Below are 18053 nucleotides of genomic sequence, written 5' to 3' on the forward strand. Positions count from 1 at the left end.
GTAAAAGAATATTTTAAAGTTGAGCAAAAATCTTACTTTCAAACTTAGCAGTATAATCCAAAAAAGCAATCATGTATTTAAACTCAAGTATAACAATGATGCAGTGCTATAGTAACACACTTCTAAAGCTGAAAAAAGTCAACAAGGTTTATGCTTTGCCAGCAGTGACACTTTGCTAACTTTCAGGAAGAACTTTCTAGTGTGACAAAAGGTACAAAAGAATAAATTACTGTCCTCTCTTTCCTGTGCGTCCAAGATGCTACAGTCCTAAACCCAGGTTCTCAGTTGGTATAAAACAAATATAGATACGCTGGAGAGAATACTCCAGGTAAACTAGGAGAGCATTCAGATCTTATACTGCAGATCTCTCCTTCACAACACAACTAGACTGAATGATTGAGAACTAAAACTGATATAGAGACTGCAAAAACATATTATACCCATATTTCCAGATGTTGATAAGGTCATTAGAATACTTTTTGCAAGTGTCACTCTAAATATTTTCTTTTTGGTCATACATCTGTGAGGGTATAACAGATAACGCTTAACATCAGAGCTGAAAGGAGCCGTGATGGTCATGGGAGGTTTAGAAAGCAGCTTCGTCACCATAGGCCACAATGACACAGATAGTGCAGCTGACTTTTTATTCATGGAAATTTTTTACTTTCCTCGCACTCATCTACTTGCACCTCACATGCCATAAAAATGTCCACCGCTTTATTTAGACTGTAAGCACTTTGAGACATGGGCTAGTGGCTATTTGATGGCTGCTTGCTCATGAACAATATAGCTCATTACTGCTTGGGCTTAAGGAAAAATGGTAGTAAATGTGTGGGTAAAAAATAAACAGTGATGTACAAGCCCTTTATTTCCATGTCTCATTAATGAATACTGTATGTGTTCAGACTGTATTGTAAAGCCTTTAAATAATCAGCTGTAAAGGCTTTAAATAATCAGCTGTCTAAAGAATTTATTGTCCATCATACAAAGTACACAATTCATATCAAATATATATATACCTATGAAATAACTGAATAATTTGTCTTAAGTAATAGTTTTGATACACTGTTATTTTACAGTGTTATACCTGCTCTCCAACATGTAGCAGAACCCAACACTTTCTCATTCATGAGCAATGTTTTTCAAGATGCTACTCCAAACCCTCTACATGAAACTTTAATGCCTGTGCTAGTTTCCCTCACTGTGCTAATCCTGCATTAGGGAATGATGTTGATGTGGAGTATCAATGCCATGACTACAGTTTTCCCTTCAAACTTCCAAGTATGGTTTCCTAGTGCTTCCATAGGAAGCATTTAATAGTCATACAAATATGTGAAGCTACAGAACTGCTTATAGTGGGAGTCTTGTAAGGTATAACCAGATAATTTATATTTGAAAGCCACAGTAAACATAGCGAACAAACTCTCTTTGTTTCTATCCAGCATGTACTAATCACTCGTATTCACTGATAACTGAATATAAAATATTAAAATTGCTAAAAAGCTCAAACGGCAACTCAGTCTTATTCAAAATTGCCTCCTGTGAACCCATAAGAAACAGAAGAAACAGGCCTCAACACTTGCAAAACTTATTAATAATCCTCCTTATTGAAAACAAACAAAAGAAAAATGGAACTGTGATATAAGACCTTTTGGTCTCAGGGAGATTTTCCAAGAATCACAAATGGTCAAGATCCTCAGGAGGGTCAAAAAGGACAAGCGACTAAGGTGCCCCTCAAAAGACACGTGCAGGAATTTCAAGGTAAATGCACTAAACACTGTGCCACAAGCGCTCAGTGCACAAGGAAGATAATGCTTTTCATTTTCTGAACAATTGGTGAAAACTGCTATACTGGCAATTAATTGCCACGTAAAACATAAAATGCCTTCCAAATTCTGAACAAGAATTTGTTATGTTTTTTTTTCTGAATCTTACTAAGAGTGTACTATGGATTCCTCTCTTTCCAGGCAAAGCAATGGAACAAATAACCATTGCTCGAGACAGCAAACACTCCTCAGGACTTTTCAGCAAGGTGTGCAAAAAGGCTAAACACACAGGAATTGTGAATGAGTGTGTCAGCCCTCATGGTGTACCGATAGCTGAAAAACTGCATAATAAAAAAAAGAAAAAAAGAAAGCAAATACTGCTTACCATGAAACCCTCAGTGTACTGAAACTGAGCTCTGGAACTGTCTTCTGCTGTGGGACTCAGGGGCTTAGGATCAGACATAGAGCGTTGCATCATCTTTGCTGCCTTTGGGCTTGATGGAGGAAGCTTGGCAATGTCAGCATGCAGCATCTTCTGAGGGCTGATGTCATCACTGATGGGTTTTTCATAGGGTACAAATGCTGACTCTATAACTTTGCTTGGTGAAACAGGTGAAATGGGTGAATAGAGAACTTTGGGAGATTTGGGAGGGGAAGGGACTACCTGCAATGTGGAGTCTGGACGAAGGTGGGATGAATATCCTATCTCTAACGGTGTTGGGCGTTTTTTATCTTTCTGAGGAGATGAAGCTGACAGATAAGGAGGACTTTGAGTATCTGACTCTGTCTCTGTTTGACATCCCAAACTTTCTCCTTTATATGTCTTTTCTGGAGCTGAAATGTGCTTTATGATTTCAACCTTAGCATCTAATCGTGCCCTGATTGAAGGTGTTCTTATTGTTCCTACAGGTTCCGTTTGTACTGAAATCTCTGCCACTGTCTGAACTGCAATACTAGATACTTTGGAGAACTGTTTAGCTTTGTCTGCCTCAGTGGTACTCTCACTGTATTTCCACTTGATCTGCTAGAAAGATCCCATTCATCTTGATCTTCATCATCCGTCTGAACACTTGTATCAACGCTCTTTTTACTTCTCCGTCTCCTGTTTGTGTAACCTCTATCTGTCCCATCTTCATCATCAGTTTGTACTCCGCTGTCCACTATCTTTTTGAAACACCGAGGCTCTTCTTCTAGGGTCTCCTCAAGCTGTTCATATGGACCACGTAATTTTGGCATAGAACTTCTCTTTTTCAATTGCTTCTCCTCTCTAACATCAATATCCTTAAGAGACATTTCTGAAACAGAGCTTAGGATACCAGACCTAGGTATGTACTGGGTGAGGCCATCAGACTGAACTGTATACCATGTTTGGCTTTGTGGGATTTCAATACCCAGCACTCCTGAAGCTGTAGTGGTTGCATCATCTGTGGGCCAAAATTGGCCATTTTCTGTGGCTGCATACTGTCCTTCCAAAAGTGTTTGTTCTGTGGTAGTTTGTGGTGAGCCAGTTCCTGAAGGGTCATAACCATACTGATATATTTGACGAATTTTTTGCTCCTCTAACTGTTGATGGAGTTGTTGTTGAAGTTGTTGGAATTGTTCAAGCTGCAACTGTTGTTGGGCTAATGTCTCTTGCCTCATCATGAACTGAGCTTGTCGTTCCTCCTCTTGCTGAAACAAGAGATGATGTTTCATGGATTGCAACTCCTCAAGCTTTTTTTGCACCATAAACTTTTCTTGTTCCCTAAATCTTTGAATTTCCTGACGTTCCCATTCCAGCTCTTCGGCAAAGCGCTGCTGCTTAATTTTCTCCAGCTCAAGAAGTTCACGCTCCAAATCAAGCTGCTGCTGTTTGTCTTCTTCAGGAGCAATGAGAAGGGCAACCTCATCTTCAATTACATCTGTATAAACTTCAGATGCTGTAGTTAAAGCAGGTATCAAGGTGGTTGGCTCAGTGGTAATAGTTTCCATACTAAGAGGTGGTAAGCCTGTCTCCATATCAATGGCAGTAATTGCACTATCTTTTTCAGCTGCCACTGTTGTCAAGAAACTGTATGATCTCGGCAGTGGTTGACTCTGTTGCAAAGTTGATAAAGAGGGCACCGTGTCAATTGTTTGGAAAGTAGGTAAATCTCTGACAGTTGTACTGAAAATAGAACCGGGTTGTGTAGTGATGGCAAATGTGGATGGGATTGGAGTTGCTACTGAAGAATAAACAACACCATTGGATGATCTTAATACACTTCCAACACCAAACTGGGAACCCAGAGATGATACCATTCTTGCTTGGGAATACTGTGGTGTACTGAGTCCGATGCCAGAAATCACCTGACGAGTCTCTGGATAAGGACCAGTAGTCTTGCTTGAGTAATCCATAACCTCACCTGAAATTACAGGGCAAAGTTACAGTCCAGTCCCACAAAAGAATGCTGCTTTGCGGATTCTGAAAGCCATCTCATCTTGATGAATTAAATGGGAAGGGGAAACTGCATGCAAATCTTCAGGTTAATGATCTACTTTAGATGTGAAGGAAAGAGCATTTCTGAACATGCAGGCACATGCAGGCACCTCTGTGCAAAACACATACGTAAAATGAAGAAATGAACACACGTGTAATCCAGAATAATTGGTCACACTGTCCAAAAGAAAACAAAACAACAGAAAGAGGGGAAAAATAATGAAAAAATCATCCTGAAATGAGGTGAAGAACATCAAAATTATATTTCAAAGAAAGATCTGCTGCTGCGTCATACTGACCTGTAGTAACTCTTCCAGAAGTAAGATCTACTGCTGCATCAGTTGCCCCAACTCGATAATCAAAGCTATTCTTGCTTTTGTATGCAAACAGTCCAGCTTCCGATAAATTTGTGTCAGACATAGATGGTTTCATACCTCCCATTCCTCGGTAGCCATATGATCCTGAACGATCATACTGATAATGGTCATCTCTGTAACCAAAGCGATCTTCAGGAAGTGTAGCTGGGGGCTGCTGTGCTGTACAACTCCTACCAAACGGCAGTTTATAAACCATATCACAGCAGACAGCTCTTCTCCCTGCAGTCAGATCCACAGGCTTTTCATCATCTTCTATTACTGTTGTTATGATACCTGAAGTAGTTTCATCCATTGTTACTACTGTCCTGTGGGATTTTGTAGTGCTAAGGTCAACTGCTCCACTCTCCACCGGCTCCAGAGAAGCGGAGAGATCAGTCCAACCATTTGTAACACCAACAGGTGGCACAGTAACAGGTTTTGTAGTGGCCCATGTCACCGCGTGTGTTGAAGTACCTAGGGATAAATTTATTGGCACTTCATCTCTACCTGCAGAGAATGCATGGCTGCTTGTTACTCTGTATGTAGGCTCAAAATGTTTTGATGTTGTTAGCTGAAGCGGCGTTGTCATCGCATGTCCCAGATCCACAAAGCTGTCTGTACTGGCACTGTAGCTTACAGTGGTCGTGCAGGTCATTACAGTTACCGTCTCAGTGACTACAGACAGAGAAGGATCAGCAATACACGCAGTGCTAAGATTTATTATAGCTGGCTGCACAGTACTTACTGGCCGCCCACACGTATCACTTGTTGGCATTTGCCTCCTCAGGTCCATGGAAACAGCAGATAGATCCATACAGCTGTCTCTCATTTCAATATTCATCTTAGTTAAAGTGCGAAGATCTATGACATCTCCCAAAGGATGGAATCTTCCATTCTCTCTATACCTGGGCTGATCTACTATATGTAGTGGCTCTGGGGGTATAGTGATAGCGACACTACCTAAACCAAAACCAGGCACTGGGCCCTTAACCACAGACACTGTGGTCTTCGCTACCTCTGTCGTTACTACTTCTGATTTTGAACTAGCTATTTTTTCAAAAGTTGTTTGTGTTGTGACAGGAATAGCTTGCAAAGCACCTGAAATATACATAGTCTGATCTGCCGTACTTGGAATTTCCACGGGTTTCATGGATGGAGTAAAAATTGGTTGCAAAGCCTGGGGAATCTGTTCTTTAGAAGGTGCTTCCAAAGGCCAGCTGGTAACAGCCTGACTAGTTATAGCTTCTGTGGGAGTTCCAGGCTCAGATGGCAATGTGATGACAACATAGGTTTCCTGTGAGGGTTTTGTCAACCTTGGTGAAGATTTGTTAGAGTGTGGAGACAAAGGGGAAGTGGGAGACGCTATTTTGTATTCAGTTGCAGGGACCAAATTCAGGGTCATACTCGAAGTCAACGACAAACCTATTGGTTTGGGCTGTGTTTCTGCTGGCTTGTGAACAGCTAGTGGGAGGGGAGGAACTGCTGGTTTAGGGGCAATTGGAGGTTTAGCTACTTCAGCAGGCCTGTGACTGAAAACAAGCCCTGCTGGAATGGAGGATGGTTTGGGTGGTACAGGAGGTGGTGTTGGGGTGTATGCTTTTGCGATAGGTACCACATGATTCTTTAATACAGCTGTGGACTCCAGTGCTGGAACACTTGTGACTGAAGGTAACACTGTGGGAGCTGTTGCTGCTGGAGTCTTAATCTGTGACTTCTTTCTGGGATAGATAGCTGGCTTGGGTAAAATAGGTGGAGGTAATGGTGGTGGAGGAGGTGGTGGAGGAGGAGGAGGTGGGGGTGGAGAAGGTTGTGCTGGAGAATCCAAAGAAGAGCTTCTAAAAAGCGAGAATACTTTGGATGTTACAGCAGGGGCTGAGGAAGGCACACTCTTACTTACAACGCTGGGAGCAGGTACAGAAGATGTTTCTGATGCAGGCTCTGTAACTGGTACTGATGCTACACAAACAGGTGGTTGCTCAGATGTAACACTAGTCAAACTAACCCCAGCCATAGCAACACCCAATTCTTTGTGTGCATCTTCATGATGAACTTCAACAATGCCAGCCTCCACTGTACTTTTCATTTTTCTAGCTGCTTCCTTTTCTGCTTTGGAGGTATCAAAGGTAACAGTATCAGTTGCATATTGCTTGGGTTTTATAACTGTAGTTGTCACTACTGAAGGTGTTGTTTCAGGCAAACAGACTGCAGTCTGATCCATGCTTTCCATATCTGATGCTATAGAAGACTTTTCAGTAGCTCCATCAATAGATTCATAAGGTATGCTTACTTCGGAGTACTCTTTTGCAGATGTTAAGGGAACTTGGGTTATTATCCTGACAGCTTCAGAATCTGCTAGTTTACTTACTGCATCAGCTGTATCTACATAACCTGTGGTTGCACTATCTACAGGTGATGAACTGTCTGTGGTACAAACAGAAGATGTAGATGATGTTAAAGAAGCTGTGTCAGAAGGTAAAACTGATGCAGCACCTTCTGATGTCTCAGAGTATGTCAATATTGATGTTTCATGAGAAATTATTTCTTGAATTTCTCTGGCATAATCTGTTAAGTATTCATCTTCAATTTCCTCTGCTGTAAAGTGCTGTGTTATTTTAACATCTGGAATAGAAAGTAGTGTGCTACTGACAGGTGATACATCTGAGATTGCTGAAGTAGTGCTTGAAGTTAAAGATGTGCTATCCGCTACCTCTCCAACACTAGATACCTTTGTATCAGATGTGGGAACGAAATCTGAAGTTGGTTGTGTTGGACTGGACCCAGGGGTTAGCTGCGTTCTTTGTCTTTTCATTAGCTCTTCATAAGCAGCTTCTGCATCTAACAACTGCTTTTCCTCAGTGGTGGAAGTTACTGTGCTGTCTAATACAACTATTTCATGACTTTCTGGGATAATGTAAGAACTAGAAACAATATCTTCTTGAGGCACAATAGAATGTAAAGTCTCAACACTATAGTAGTCTTTCTCTAGATCAGTAATTTTATGTGGTTCTTCATAGATCTGTTCTGAAGCTATTACTTTCTTCTCTTTTACCCTCTGTTGTACATATTCACTGCTCTCATCCTGTCTCATTACAAGACTAGTATCAATAGTTCCATTGTAAGAATCCTCTACTAAAGATTCATAAATATAATCCTCTATTAGCATCCCACCATATAAAGATTCTTTTTCAAATGCTTCATCTTTTTCATTCGCAATTTGAAATGACTTGGACTTAAGAGACTTATGCATCATCTCCTCATATACCTCTTCAGCACTTTTCAATGTCTTTGGAACACTTTCTTCTTTTGGGATTCCAACTGGTTGGTCATCTGTTGGCGAATACAGAGAGACAGCAGTAGGCAATTTGTAAACTTTTTGTACTTCTATTATTTTTTCTGGACTGATTTCAAACCCTTCAAGATCTGACTCAATACTAGGTGAATATTCAGAACAAGAAGATCTGTGCAGCTCTTCCATTTCTGCTGCCTGCCGTAATTCTTCTGTGGGAGATGCATCTTCAATGGGAGAAAGATTACTTGGCGGAGTCTTTGGACGCTCCCTTCTCCTCTGAGCTCTTAGTTCATCCTTGTCTTTTTTAGATTTTTTGCTTGAACTTTTTCTCTGTTGCTGTTCTAATTCACGCTGTTTCTCTTGTTCCTTTAGCAGTTCTTCCTCTTCCCGTAGTTCTTCTTCTTCTGAAGAATCTTCAATAGTTGGAAGAAGAGGACCATGTGACCGATGTCTGGCTTTGCGCTGTTGTTTGCTCTCCCCTCCCATTTTTTTGTGACTAGGACTGCTGTCACTATCTTCATCCAGTGATGACACTGAAGTAGGAGATGTACCTGGTGTGAAACTAGAAGCATGTAAACTAGAAGACCCTTCTCCTCTAGATCTATCTTCTGGTGAATCTGTAAGACTCTCCATCTCTAGTTCAGGCTCTTCATCAAAATACAAAATACCTTTCTGCTGTTCAGATGGTTCAGAGTACTTGTTTGTCATTGTACTATTTAATTCTATTGTTTTGAAACGTCGCAGGCCTCCTCCTCCAGATACCGCAAGTTCTTCACTGTCTTGACTTTTACTTTCCCTGTATTTTGGCTCTGGGCTTTCATCAAAAGCCTCATCATCATCATCGTGCCATGAATGTCTTCTTCCTGCATCCTCATCATAGCCTGCACTACTTTTCCGTGCCATTCTTCTATGTTTTCCAGCTGTTCCTTTGGTTTTGCTTTTCACTTCTTCTTTCTTTTGGACCTCAGTTACACTGATCTCTTTGAGTTGATTTCTAATGAATTCATCATCTTCAGAACCTGAGGCATCTTCATCGGCACTCATCTCTATAATCTGTTTTCTAATGAAGTCTTCCTCATCACCTGATCCCTGACTATCATCTTGTTTATACTCATCGCTGCTTGAAGAACCAACACTAGCTCTTCTTTTTCTCCTTGGAACAGGAGAGTTTTCGCTCTCACTGCTGTCTTCCACGGAATCATAACGTTGTCTTCTTGCGGATATGTCACCTAGTTCATGTTCCTTGTAGTCTGCCTGGGACGAAGTACTTCTTTTGCCATCTTCTGCAATGGTTCTTTCACCTTCTTGAACAGCTTTTAAGTCTTCCTCATCTGAACTGTAAGATTCTGGAGTGACTGGCAAAGGCTTTGATTTATGTTGGTCCTTTGTCTGGTCATCATACATTTCATAAAGCTCTTTGCTTTTTGCAGCTTTTTCATCAGAAAGCGTACTTGCCTGAGCTTCCAAAATAGACAGTACAGTACTTTCCAGTTTAGCTAGATCTGAGGGGCTTGGTGGACTTTCTTGTGAAACAGTGTCTTTTTTACTAGTTTCTCTGCGTAAATCCTTTTCATCATTGGGGATATGACTTGGAATTTCACCAAGTGAACTTGATATCCCATCAGAAGAATACCCGGTGTCACTCAAACCTTGTGGACTTTTCTGTTGCTGAGAGCTTGATGTGTCTGATTTGTCATCCTCCTTTTCCTAAAAAATAAATACATATGCGTGTGTATACATTTATAAATTCTTAATGTCTCCAGGCAATTAAATACATGTGATTTTTTTTCTAAAAGATGATTTAATGCTTCAGATGAAAAATTATGATGTCAAGGAGAAATACATTAAACCATAAAAGACTGAACACTAATTTTGCTGTTCAAAGCTATTAAAGTAATGCAAGAAGTTCCTCGAATTTTGAGTTTTTGCACTGCATCTAACTACGCTTTGCATAGCTGTCCACATTGGCAACTGATTTTATTAGTTGTAAGACGATCTTCTGTTTTTCAATATAAACAAATACTGTATTTAGTTGTTTTCAGAACCCTTACTAATGATAATTTATCATTTGTTCACATATGCATGGGACAAGTAGTTTGGGGGTTAATTTAAATGAAGATTTTGGTTACCTGTTTTTCAAAACTGCCTACATAGTTCTAGATACAAAGTAGTATAGATTGCCAAATGTCAGCCTGGAGTGTGTTTGGGGTCTGCTCCCTTCTTTTCCCATTTAATCTTTTATATTTGTCTAGCTGTATCTCAATAGTCTCAAATTTTTGGACCTACGTTTTCATTTTGTTGACTTAAGTTTTACACACTGTAACATGCAATAGAATATGTGAAGTATTGAAACATGACTTAAGGCAGGTTGGAATGTCCCCATATCTGCATTTTGGCACTGTACAAACATTTCCTGAGCACCTCATTAAAAAAAAAAAAATCTCAGTAAATTTGTAATGCAGAGGTAAGCTGCTGGTAGGGAATTGTAATTGCAGGGAGGAAAGCATGATCATCAGCTACTGAGCAAGCGAAATAAGTAAGCAAACAAGGAAAGCACACCTGACTGGGCATCACAACCAGAGTTTTCCTTCCCATCCCTAATTAAACACCCTTAGTCATTTTCCTAGCTTCCAGATCCTTCAACACCATTCAGAATGACATGCATCTCTATCTCCTTCTTTAGACAACAACAAAAAAACCCCCCAAAATATCCTGCAGCAAATATTTCCACACCAGAATTTCCCTCCTGCTTCTCTCAACTCTGAAATGCTCTGTTGTCCATGGACAACAAGGGATAACAATGTCTTCAGACCAGGACATCCATACTTAGTTACAAGTACCTCACAATTCAGCCAGCAAAACAGCTCTCCCCAACTGACAGGTCATCTTAGCTGACATCTTGGCTGAAAATCTTACTAAGTGTCCCCACCTCCACTAGCAATTTGAGAATCAGCACTCCAAAGTCTCCTGATCTTAATAATACGATGTGAATTTCATATTTGTTATGGCCCTCAATAATACAAGTAGCTAATATTTTTCAGCTTTGCTAATCTAAGTCAATGATTTCTGAAATACAGAAAATCATTTATTTAAAGCTTTAATTTATCAACTGCCTTGGCAATATGCTGAGTGAAAAGAAAAATAGTGTGGTATAAATATATTAAGAAAATTATGATAATGGTTAATTATAATTTAAAAGTATATTTACACTCATGTTAAGTTTCTATTAATTATGGGAATTTTGAAATGTTTACTCATGCTAAAGTTATATTTAATAGCAAAATATCATAAACTAAATATTTGTTATTGTCAGTGATTTTAGTTTTAAAAAATACAATCAGTTTGTTTCATTTAATTTAATTTTAAAGTACCTGTTCTTGCTTATAGACATATCACTATGCACATAATCCTTCATTAAAACACTAATATGAAGATTAATAATAAAGTAATTGCTAATTAATATTTTATAAAGTAATCTCCATTTCATAGGAGTGATTTATTCTATGTTTTGCAAAATGAGATACTACTTTGAATATAAACTAGATCTGCTCTTTCCAATACGCAATATGATAAACTCAAATATCTGATACGAAAGCAAAATCCATGGCTATTAATAATCAAATTTGAAAACAAATATTTCTAGGGACAACTCTATAAGGCTGTGATTAATATACAAATATGGAGAAACCAATAATACTCCCACAAGTTGGGGAAGTCATCACCACTTAAATACTTTAGCACTTACTAGTCTGAAAATTGTACTCTTGGATGGTCTCTGGCTCTTAATGACAGAATTTAATATACTCTTCATAAAAAGTCAGCAATGAAGCATAGTTTAAAAATTTAGAGGTTTTATGTTATATCTACATTTTTATTCCTTTATTAAAGAAGAAAGCATTTAAGGGGAATTCACCTGGTTATGTTTTTTAAAAATGCACATTTCATCAAAAGCAAAGGATCTTTCCACCCAGAAACATCATGCCCCTGACCCAAATCTCACCTATGACAATTGATTGCTATTTTTAATTTTATTTCCTTTATGTCCATACTTACAAAGACATATCCAACCAAATACCCTGTGATGAATTTAGATGAGCTATTACAAAATCCAAATGTTGTTTAATCTCAGAAGGTCTCCTCAGAGCTGATGGAGTGACTCTGCCCATCTCCTCAAAGTGAATCTGTCAGATGCTGGTACTCAACAGAATGCTGAAGTGATATAGTGACTTGTAAAGCAGAGGCAGAAGGCATCAACTGAACAGATAAACTCGGAAATAGGTAGATAACTACTACTCATGGAAAACTTTAGCCATTCTCCTTTTAATTTGTGATGGTGCCACTACTTGTGAGCCCAATGTTTAGCACCTACTCAATGACCAAACCAGAGATGGCTGCATTGCTGTTCCCCACCATGTTGTTGAACCTCAGTGTGTGCTATGACATGAGTGCTATCAACAAGAGGAAACTGAATATGGCAAAGACTATTTGTACAGTAAGGAGAAAAAAGATCTACAATAAGGAGGGACTTCTTTCATCATGAGAAATAAATGTGATAAAATCCAATTTTATATTAAAGGCTACCACAATATTGATATTTTTTTTGTCATTTTTGGGTGTATATTTGCCTGCCCCTTGATACATCATGCAAAAATTATACTATACATCGCGTCTCAAGATAGTACACATATAACTTACAATAAATAATATTTGGATTTTGTAGATGTTTTTTTTCCCTATTTCCTGCAGCCTGAGAACTACAATGTTGTCATTAGCTACATTTGTTCTTAAATGGCTAGCAATTTATTCTCTGCAGGGTTGGCTATCACATGCCCAAAGACAGCATCACTGCCAAACTTGTAAACATACCATAAACATCAGATTTTTAGACAAATTACAAAATATTTCAGAAACTATTTTGTCAAAGGATCAAATATATATTCAATAGCTCTCAAAGAATGAAAAATATATTTTAATCAGTAAGAAAAAACATCACTTTTTTTGTAAAGTAAGAAGTACTCTGGTATATGTTGAATTACTGGGCTTTCTGAGTAGTCAAATGGCATTTTTTCTCAAAGTTTGCCTTTGAGTTTTTAATACCGGACAAACTTAGCTCTAATAAAATCATTGATGGGAGGATCTTCCTGAGACATGAGGAACAAGCAGACTTATAAAAGCTGCAAGCTGGATAAGACTGTTTAAAAAGAGCAAATACATACTCTTTAACGAATGGTAAAAATAATCTGCTGTAGGATGTTTTGAAGGGTTAAGGCTGTGTCGGCCAGAAAATCAATGACAGATGTATTTATACCAATTTCAATACTTCATACAATTCTTTTACATTAGAAGCTTTTGCTTTAGAAGAAGCATTTATTCTTAATTTCCTCACATTTAATATTCTTGTCTGAAAATATAAAACTTAGTGCTCTTAAAAGTTTCATTGATTATCAGATTCAGTCAGAACTCTATTAAAAGAAAATTGTAGTTAAAAAAAAAAATGTCAGTTTTTATTTATAGCTAGCAACATTGCATTCTGTTTACCAGAAGAGAAATTATGCTTTGCAAAGGAACTCATGATTTTTAAAAGGTCATTCTGTTTATAGAATAAATAAAGATATCTACATTTTCTAAAAAAATAAAGTTTCAGAGTGTGAAAAACATTTTGGTTGACTACTGTTTAATCTGTGAATTTTTAATTATGAAAATGAAACATTTTATTGGCTTCCAGAAAAACTGCTTACAAATCAGTCTTTTCCTCCTTATTGTGGCTTCCTGATCTACGTTTTGTCATTAATGGCATGTATTAGAATAACGATGTCAATTTACAACACAATTATTTTTACCTGGTTACTGAACTTTAGCACATGATTATTCCTCAGGGAACATAAGAGGGAGGTAATACGGACACTTAAATAATATAGATGATATCTTGTAAATACATGTCCAACTTACACCATGGTTGGTATGTTTATGTAGATATGATGAACTACTTATATGTTATTTTGTGGGTTCTGAGATGCCTGCTTTACACTGACAAACTGTACATCTTAACCTTCTAAGACTTCTAGGCACCCTTGTTAGAACAGCTCACTGCTATTGTACATGTGAATAGTTAGTATCACAAGATGTTTTCTCAGGAAAAGGATTTACAAATCATGAAGAAAGTCAGTTTATTCTTTAAAATCTTTTTGAAGAAAGTACAGTTGAAATTATTGCTGAAAAGAGGAATGTTCTGAAGGAAAAAAAAGGCTCTATGATACCTTAAATCATACTCTGAGACCCAAATATATAAAATTATTTCAATATTTAAGCAACTTCTGTTTCAAAGGACACTGGATCTCTAAATACAGTTGATATCTGTGATTTTCAAAGGATTCCTCTACTGGTTCTACTGGATCAGAACTTTATTGTTTCCATGTCTTTAGGGACTTGCGGTATTGCTGTCTTTTTTTTTTTTTTTAGCCCAGGGAAAAATCAGGGTTGTATAATTTACTTACCTCATTGGAATAGTAAGAGAGTTATTAATTATCATTTGTGCAGATTAGGATATAAAATCACATTAGCAGTTTGCCAAGTGCAAAAAGGATTAGGTTTTCCATTCTATCCCTATTTAAAAATGCATCTACCCCAAATCCTATAAAATTCTGTCCTGAAATATATGTAACATATATTATTCAATGACTAGATATTGTTCTTTGCCCACTGAGATGGAATCAATGTGTGATATCTAAATTGTTATCTCCTCTCCCACTTACGACATGTTCTCTCTTAGGAGGAATTATACCTAGCAATGTTTGATGTACAGCATGGAGAACCTTAAAATACTTCAATAAATAAAAATTTAAAAATCAAAACAATTTTTATGAAGTACAAGCTAGGTGAGGCACAAGCTTTATTTTCAATTCTGAACAATTTGAGTTGCTTTTTCATTTGTTTTTTTAAGATTTTTTCAAGGAGAAAAAAATGAGGAAAAAGGGAAAAAGTCTTTTTTGTGTTAAAAGAGTTATTTGTTCTTCTTTTTTTTTTCAATTCTGGTTAATATTTCAGAGTCTTCTGATTTTAAAAATGCTCACAAGTGGATATGTATGTTGTGGTTTGGGTTTTTTTTTTTGTTTTTTTTTCTTAATGAATCTTCCATTCTACATACTTTGAGTGTGCTTCAAAGTCTGATAAGAGCAAAAGAAAGAAAATCCCTATTTATGGTATTAACTCAAGTCCTGATTTCAGTTAGAAAGTGGTGAGAAGAAGTAAAATATAAGTGATCTGAGAGTGAAATGTACATGTGCTACATTAGAAATCACTAATATATCTACAATTAAAATCTGTTGCTATCAAAGGTGGAAATCCAATATATGTATCTGAGACTTGTCCAGAGCTTACTATGATTTCACCGTCTTACATAACATAAGAATGACCAGACAGGACTGAGACTAGCATGTGATGAAAATTTCCCCTTACAAATGTTTTTCTACAGGAAAAAAAACACCACAATTCTTTAACAACAGTAACAAAATTCTAAACTTACTTCTTAGATTTTCTAATAATGAATTTAAAAAAAAATGCCCAGAAGTCCCATTTTGTTAATAAAATTCAGCTTACTGTTCTTAGAAAGTTCTGCAAGAGTGTCATATGCTTGATATGAGACAATGTAATTGATATAGGATTTTATGAGATCTCCTTGTTTGTTCTGGAAGGTAGGATTTCTGGCTATGTTACTGTGAGCATAACTCAGAGATTCCCTCAGTACAGTCAGAGGATGCCATAGCTCTTGATAACATCAAGAGAAGGAAACAGAGGATGTCATAGGGGATATATTTCAGGCAGGAAACTTGGTTTATAAAAATTGCAGTGTTTTCCACAGTATAATTTCTGAATCAGAATATTTTTCTGTCCAAATATCTTGGTTATCACAAGACAAACAAACAAATAAAAAACAACAAACCCCAAACAAACAAAAAAAACCTTTGACTTTTTTGACTGGGATTGTTTGAAAACATAATTCTAGCAAAAGTAAACACTTTTCCTAATACTACTCCTACTTTCATAACATAATAATCAGAACCTAATTTGCAGTGTTGATATAAGAACCCATAATTTCTTGTTCCTCAACAAGGTGTGTATATTACACACTTAAGTTGATAAATTCACTTGTTGGTGACTTCACACACAGGAAATGCATTCATTTAAGAAATGCAGACCATAAACTCATCCATTCATCCAACTTGAGAAGAACCGTACTGAAAAGTACTTGTCCATATGGGACAAGCAAATAAAATAGTAAAAAGATGCATAGGGTGCACACCTAAGAATATCATGTTCAGGCATCACAAAGTATTCCTCAAGTGTTTAATATGTCTTTGATATTTTAAAGCACTGTACACCTTGCCATCACAAAGTATTCTCTTTTGAGATTAAGAACTATGAGAACACTCCAATTTCAATAATTAGACTCCAAAGTCTGGAGAAACTATGCAAGTAGGTAAATAAATCAGAAATACTGGAAAAATGATTAAACAGGAACTTTGCCTTAGATTCAAGGGCTTAAGTGCTTGAGACTGAAAATTGTGCAAGAAGTATTGATAAACTGTATGTAAAGCATAGGACTAAGGAGTGAAACTATCACTCAACACGAGTAATTTGTTCTATCATTTAGAATCATCCCATACATAGAATGACAAAAAGTAGAAAGACATAAAGGAGAAGGTCTATCAGGATCAGATTCTAAATTGTAGCAAGGTAAAAGGGCGGGGGGTGGGAGCAAATAAGCCACTTACTATTTTTTCTCTCACTGCTTCCACATGGTCAGTTCTTGGCAAAGGTGCTGTTTGAACACGAATTTCTTCTTCCTGAGCTTTTTCAGCTTTCAAAACCACCTGTGAAATCCCAGTTGTCAAACCCTCTTTCTTAACATCCTCTTGTTTCTTAGCCTGCGGTCCCTTACCAGGTTCTTCAGCTTCTGCTTTCTGTTCAGCAACATGGTCTTTAGTCTCAGCTCTAATTTGCTCTTTTTTGTCCTCTGTGCTCTTTTCTGAGATCACACGCTTTTCATCTTCCTCCAGTGTGCTTAGGGGTTTCTTTTGGTCTGAACTTATTGTTGCAGGTATTTTATCTGCTGAAACTGTCTTTGACAGCTTTGATTCTTGCTGAGGTTTTGATTCTTCCTTTTGAGCTTCCTGTTGGATTTTCTCCACTGATGAAGTTTCCATGATTTTCTCACGTTGAAGTTTTGTATCTTCTTTCTGAATTCCATGTTGGATTTTATCAACTGAAACTGCCTTTGCCAATTTGACCTCCTGAAGTTTTGCCTCTTCCTTCTGAGTTGTAGGTTGGATTTTGTCTGCTGAGATTGCCTTTGCAATTTTCATCTGTTGCAGTTTTAGGTCTTCTTTCTGAATTCCATGCAAAATTTTGTCAGCTGAGGGTATCTTTGCCAATTTTGCCTCTTCAAGTTTCACGTCTTCCTTCTGAACTCTGTGCAAAATCTTATCAGCTGAGGATGTTTTTGCCAGTTTTGTTTCTTTAAATTTTGCATCCTCCTTCTGAACTCCATGCAAAATTTTATCTGAAGAGGATGTCTTTGTCAGTTTTGTTTGCTGAAGTTTTGGGTCTTCCTTCGTAGATGCATGTTGGATTTTATCAGCTGAGGGTGTCTTGACAAGTTTTCCCTGCTTAAGTTTTGTATCTTCTTTTTGAATTCCTTGTTGGATTTTATCAGCTGACAATGTTTTTTCCAGTCTCGCCTGTTGAACTTTTGGAACCTCCTTCTGAACGCCTGATTCTTCTTTTGGTTTTGCCGCTGCTGGAGTAGGCGGTGTGGAAGTCTTCTGAGGGGAATGTGAGACAGCAGGCACAGGCTGTTTCTGAGGAGTAGCAGGTGGTTTGGATACTGGTTGTGAAGGGCCTGTTTTCGGCAGTGGCACCTTGCCCATATCCCCAAGTTGTCCTGACATTGCTCTTTGGGTCTGGCAGTTTAAGCACAGCCATTCCTGTACCTGCGATAAAACAAACATATGAAGTTACTTTGAAAATTTAACAGTAAAATCATATGGTGTTTTCAACTGATACAGTGCAATACTTTCAATCTGAGTGCTATGCACAATGACAAGTTATTTTCTTTGTTTGCTGCTCTTGCAGGAAGATGCATAATGCCTTTCTAACAGAAATGAAGCATGTCAGGTTCCAGAAAG

At 37.7% G+C, this 18053-nt stretch overlaps 1 protein-coding gene across 1 annotated transcript in view; it reads right to left on the reverse strand.

The window, feature by feature from the left end:
- The window catches only part of LOC104279939 (protein piccolo-like), a gene marked incomplete at both ends in the record, with an annotated part of 195140 nt that overhangs the window by 46879 nt on the left and 130208 nt on the right, over positions 1–18053 (reverse strand). Inside the window, 4 exon segments of the mRNA XM_009877407.1 lie at positions 2152–2780; positions 2783–4150; positions 4524–9576; positions 16641–17858. Coding sequence (XP_009875709.1) covers positions 2152–2780; positions 2783–4150; positions 4524–9576; positions 16641–17858 — 8268 coding nt within the window.

The sequence above is a fragment of the Apaloderma vittatum genome, unplaced genomic scaffold (assembly GCF_000703405.1).
Source record: "Apaloderma vittatum isolate BGI_N311 unplaced genomic scaffold, ASM70340v1 scaffold12309, whole genome shotgun sequence".
In the NCBI taxonomy this organism is placed as follows: Eukaryota; Metazoa; Chordata; class Aves; order Trogoniformes; family Trogonidae; genus Apaloderma; species Apaloderma vittatum.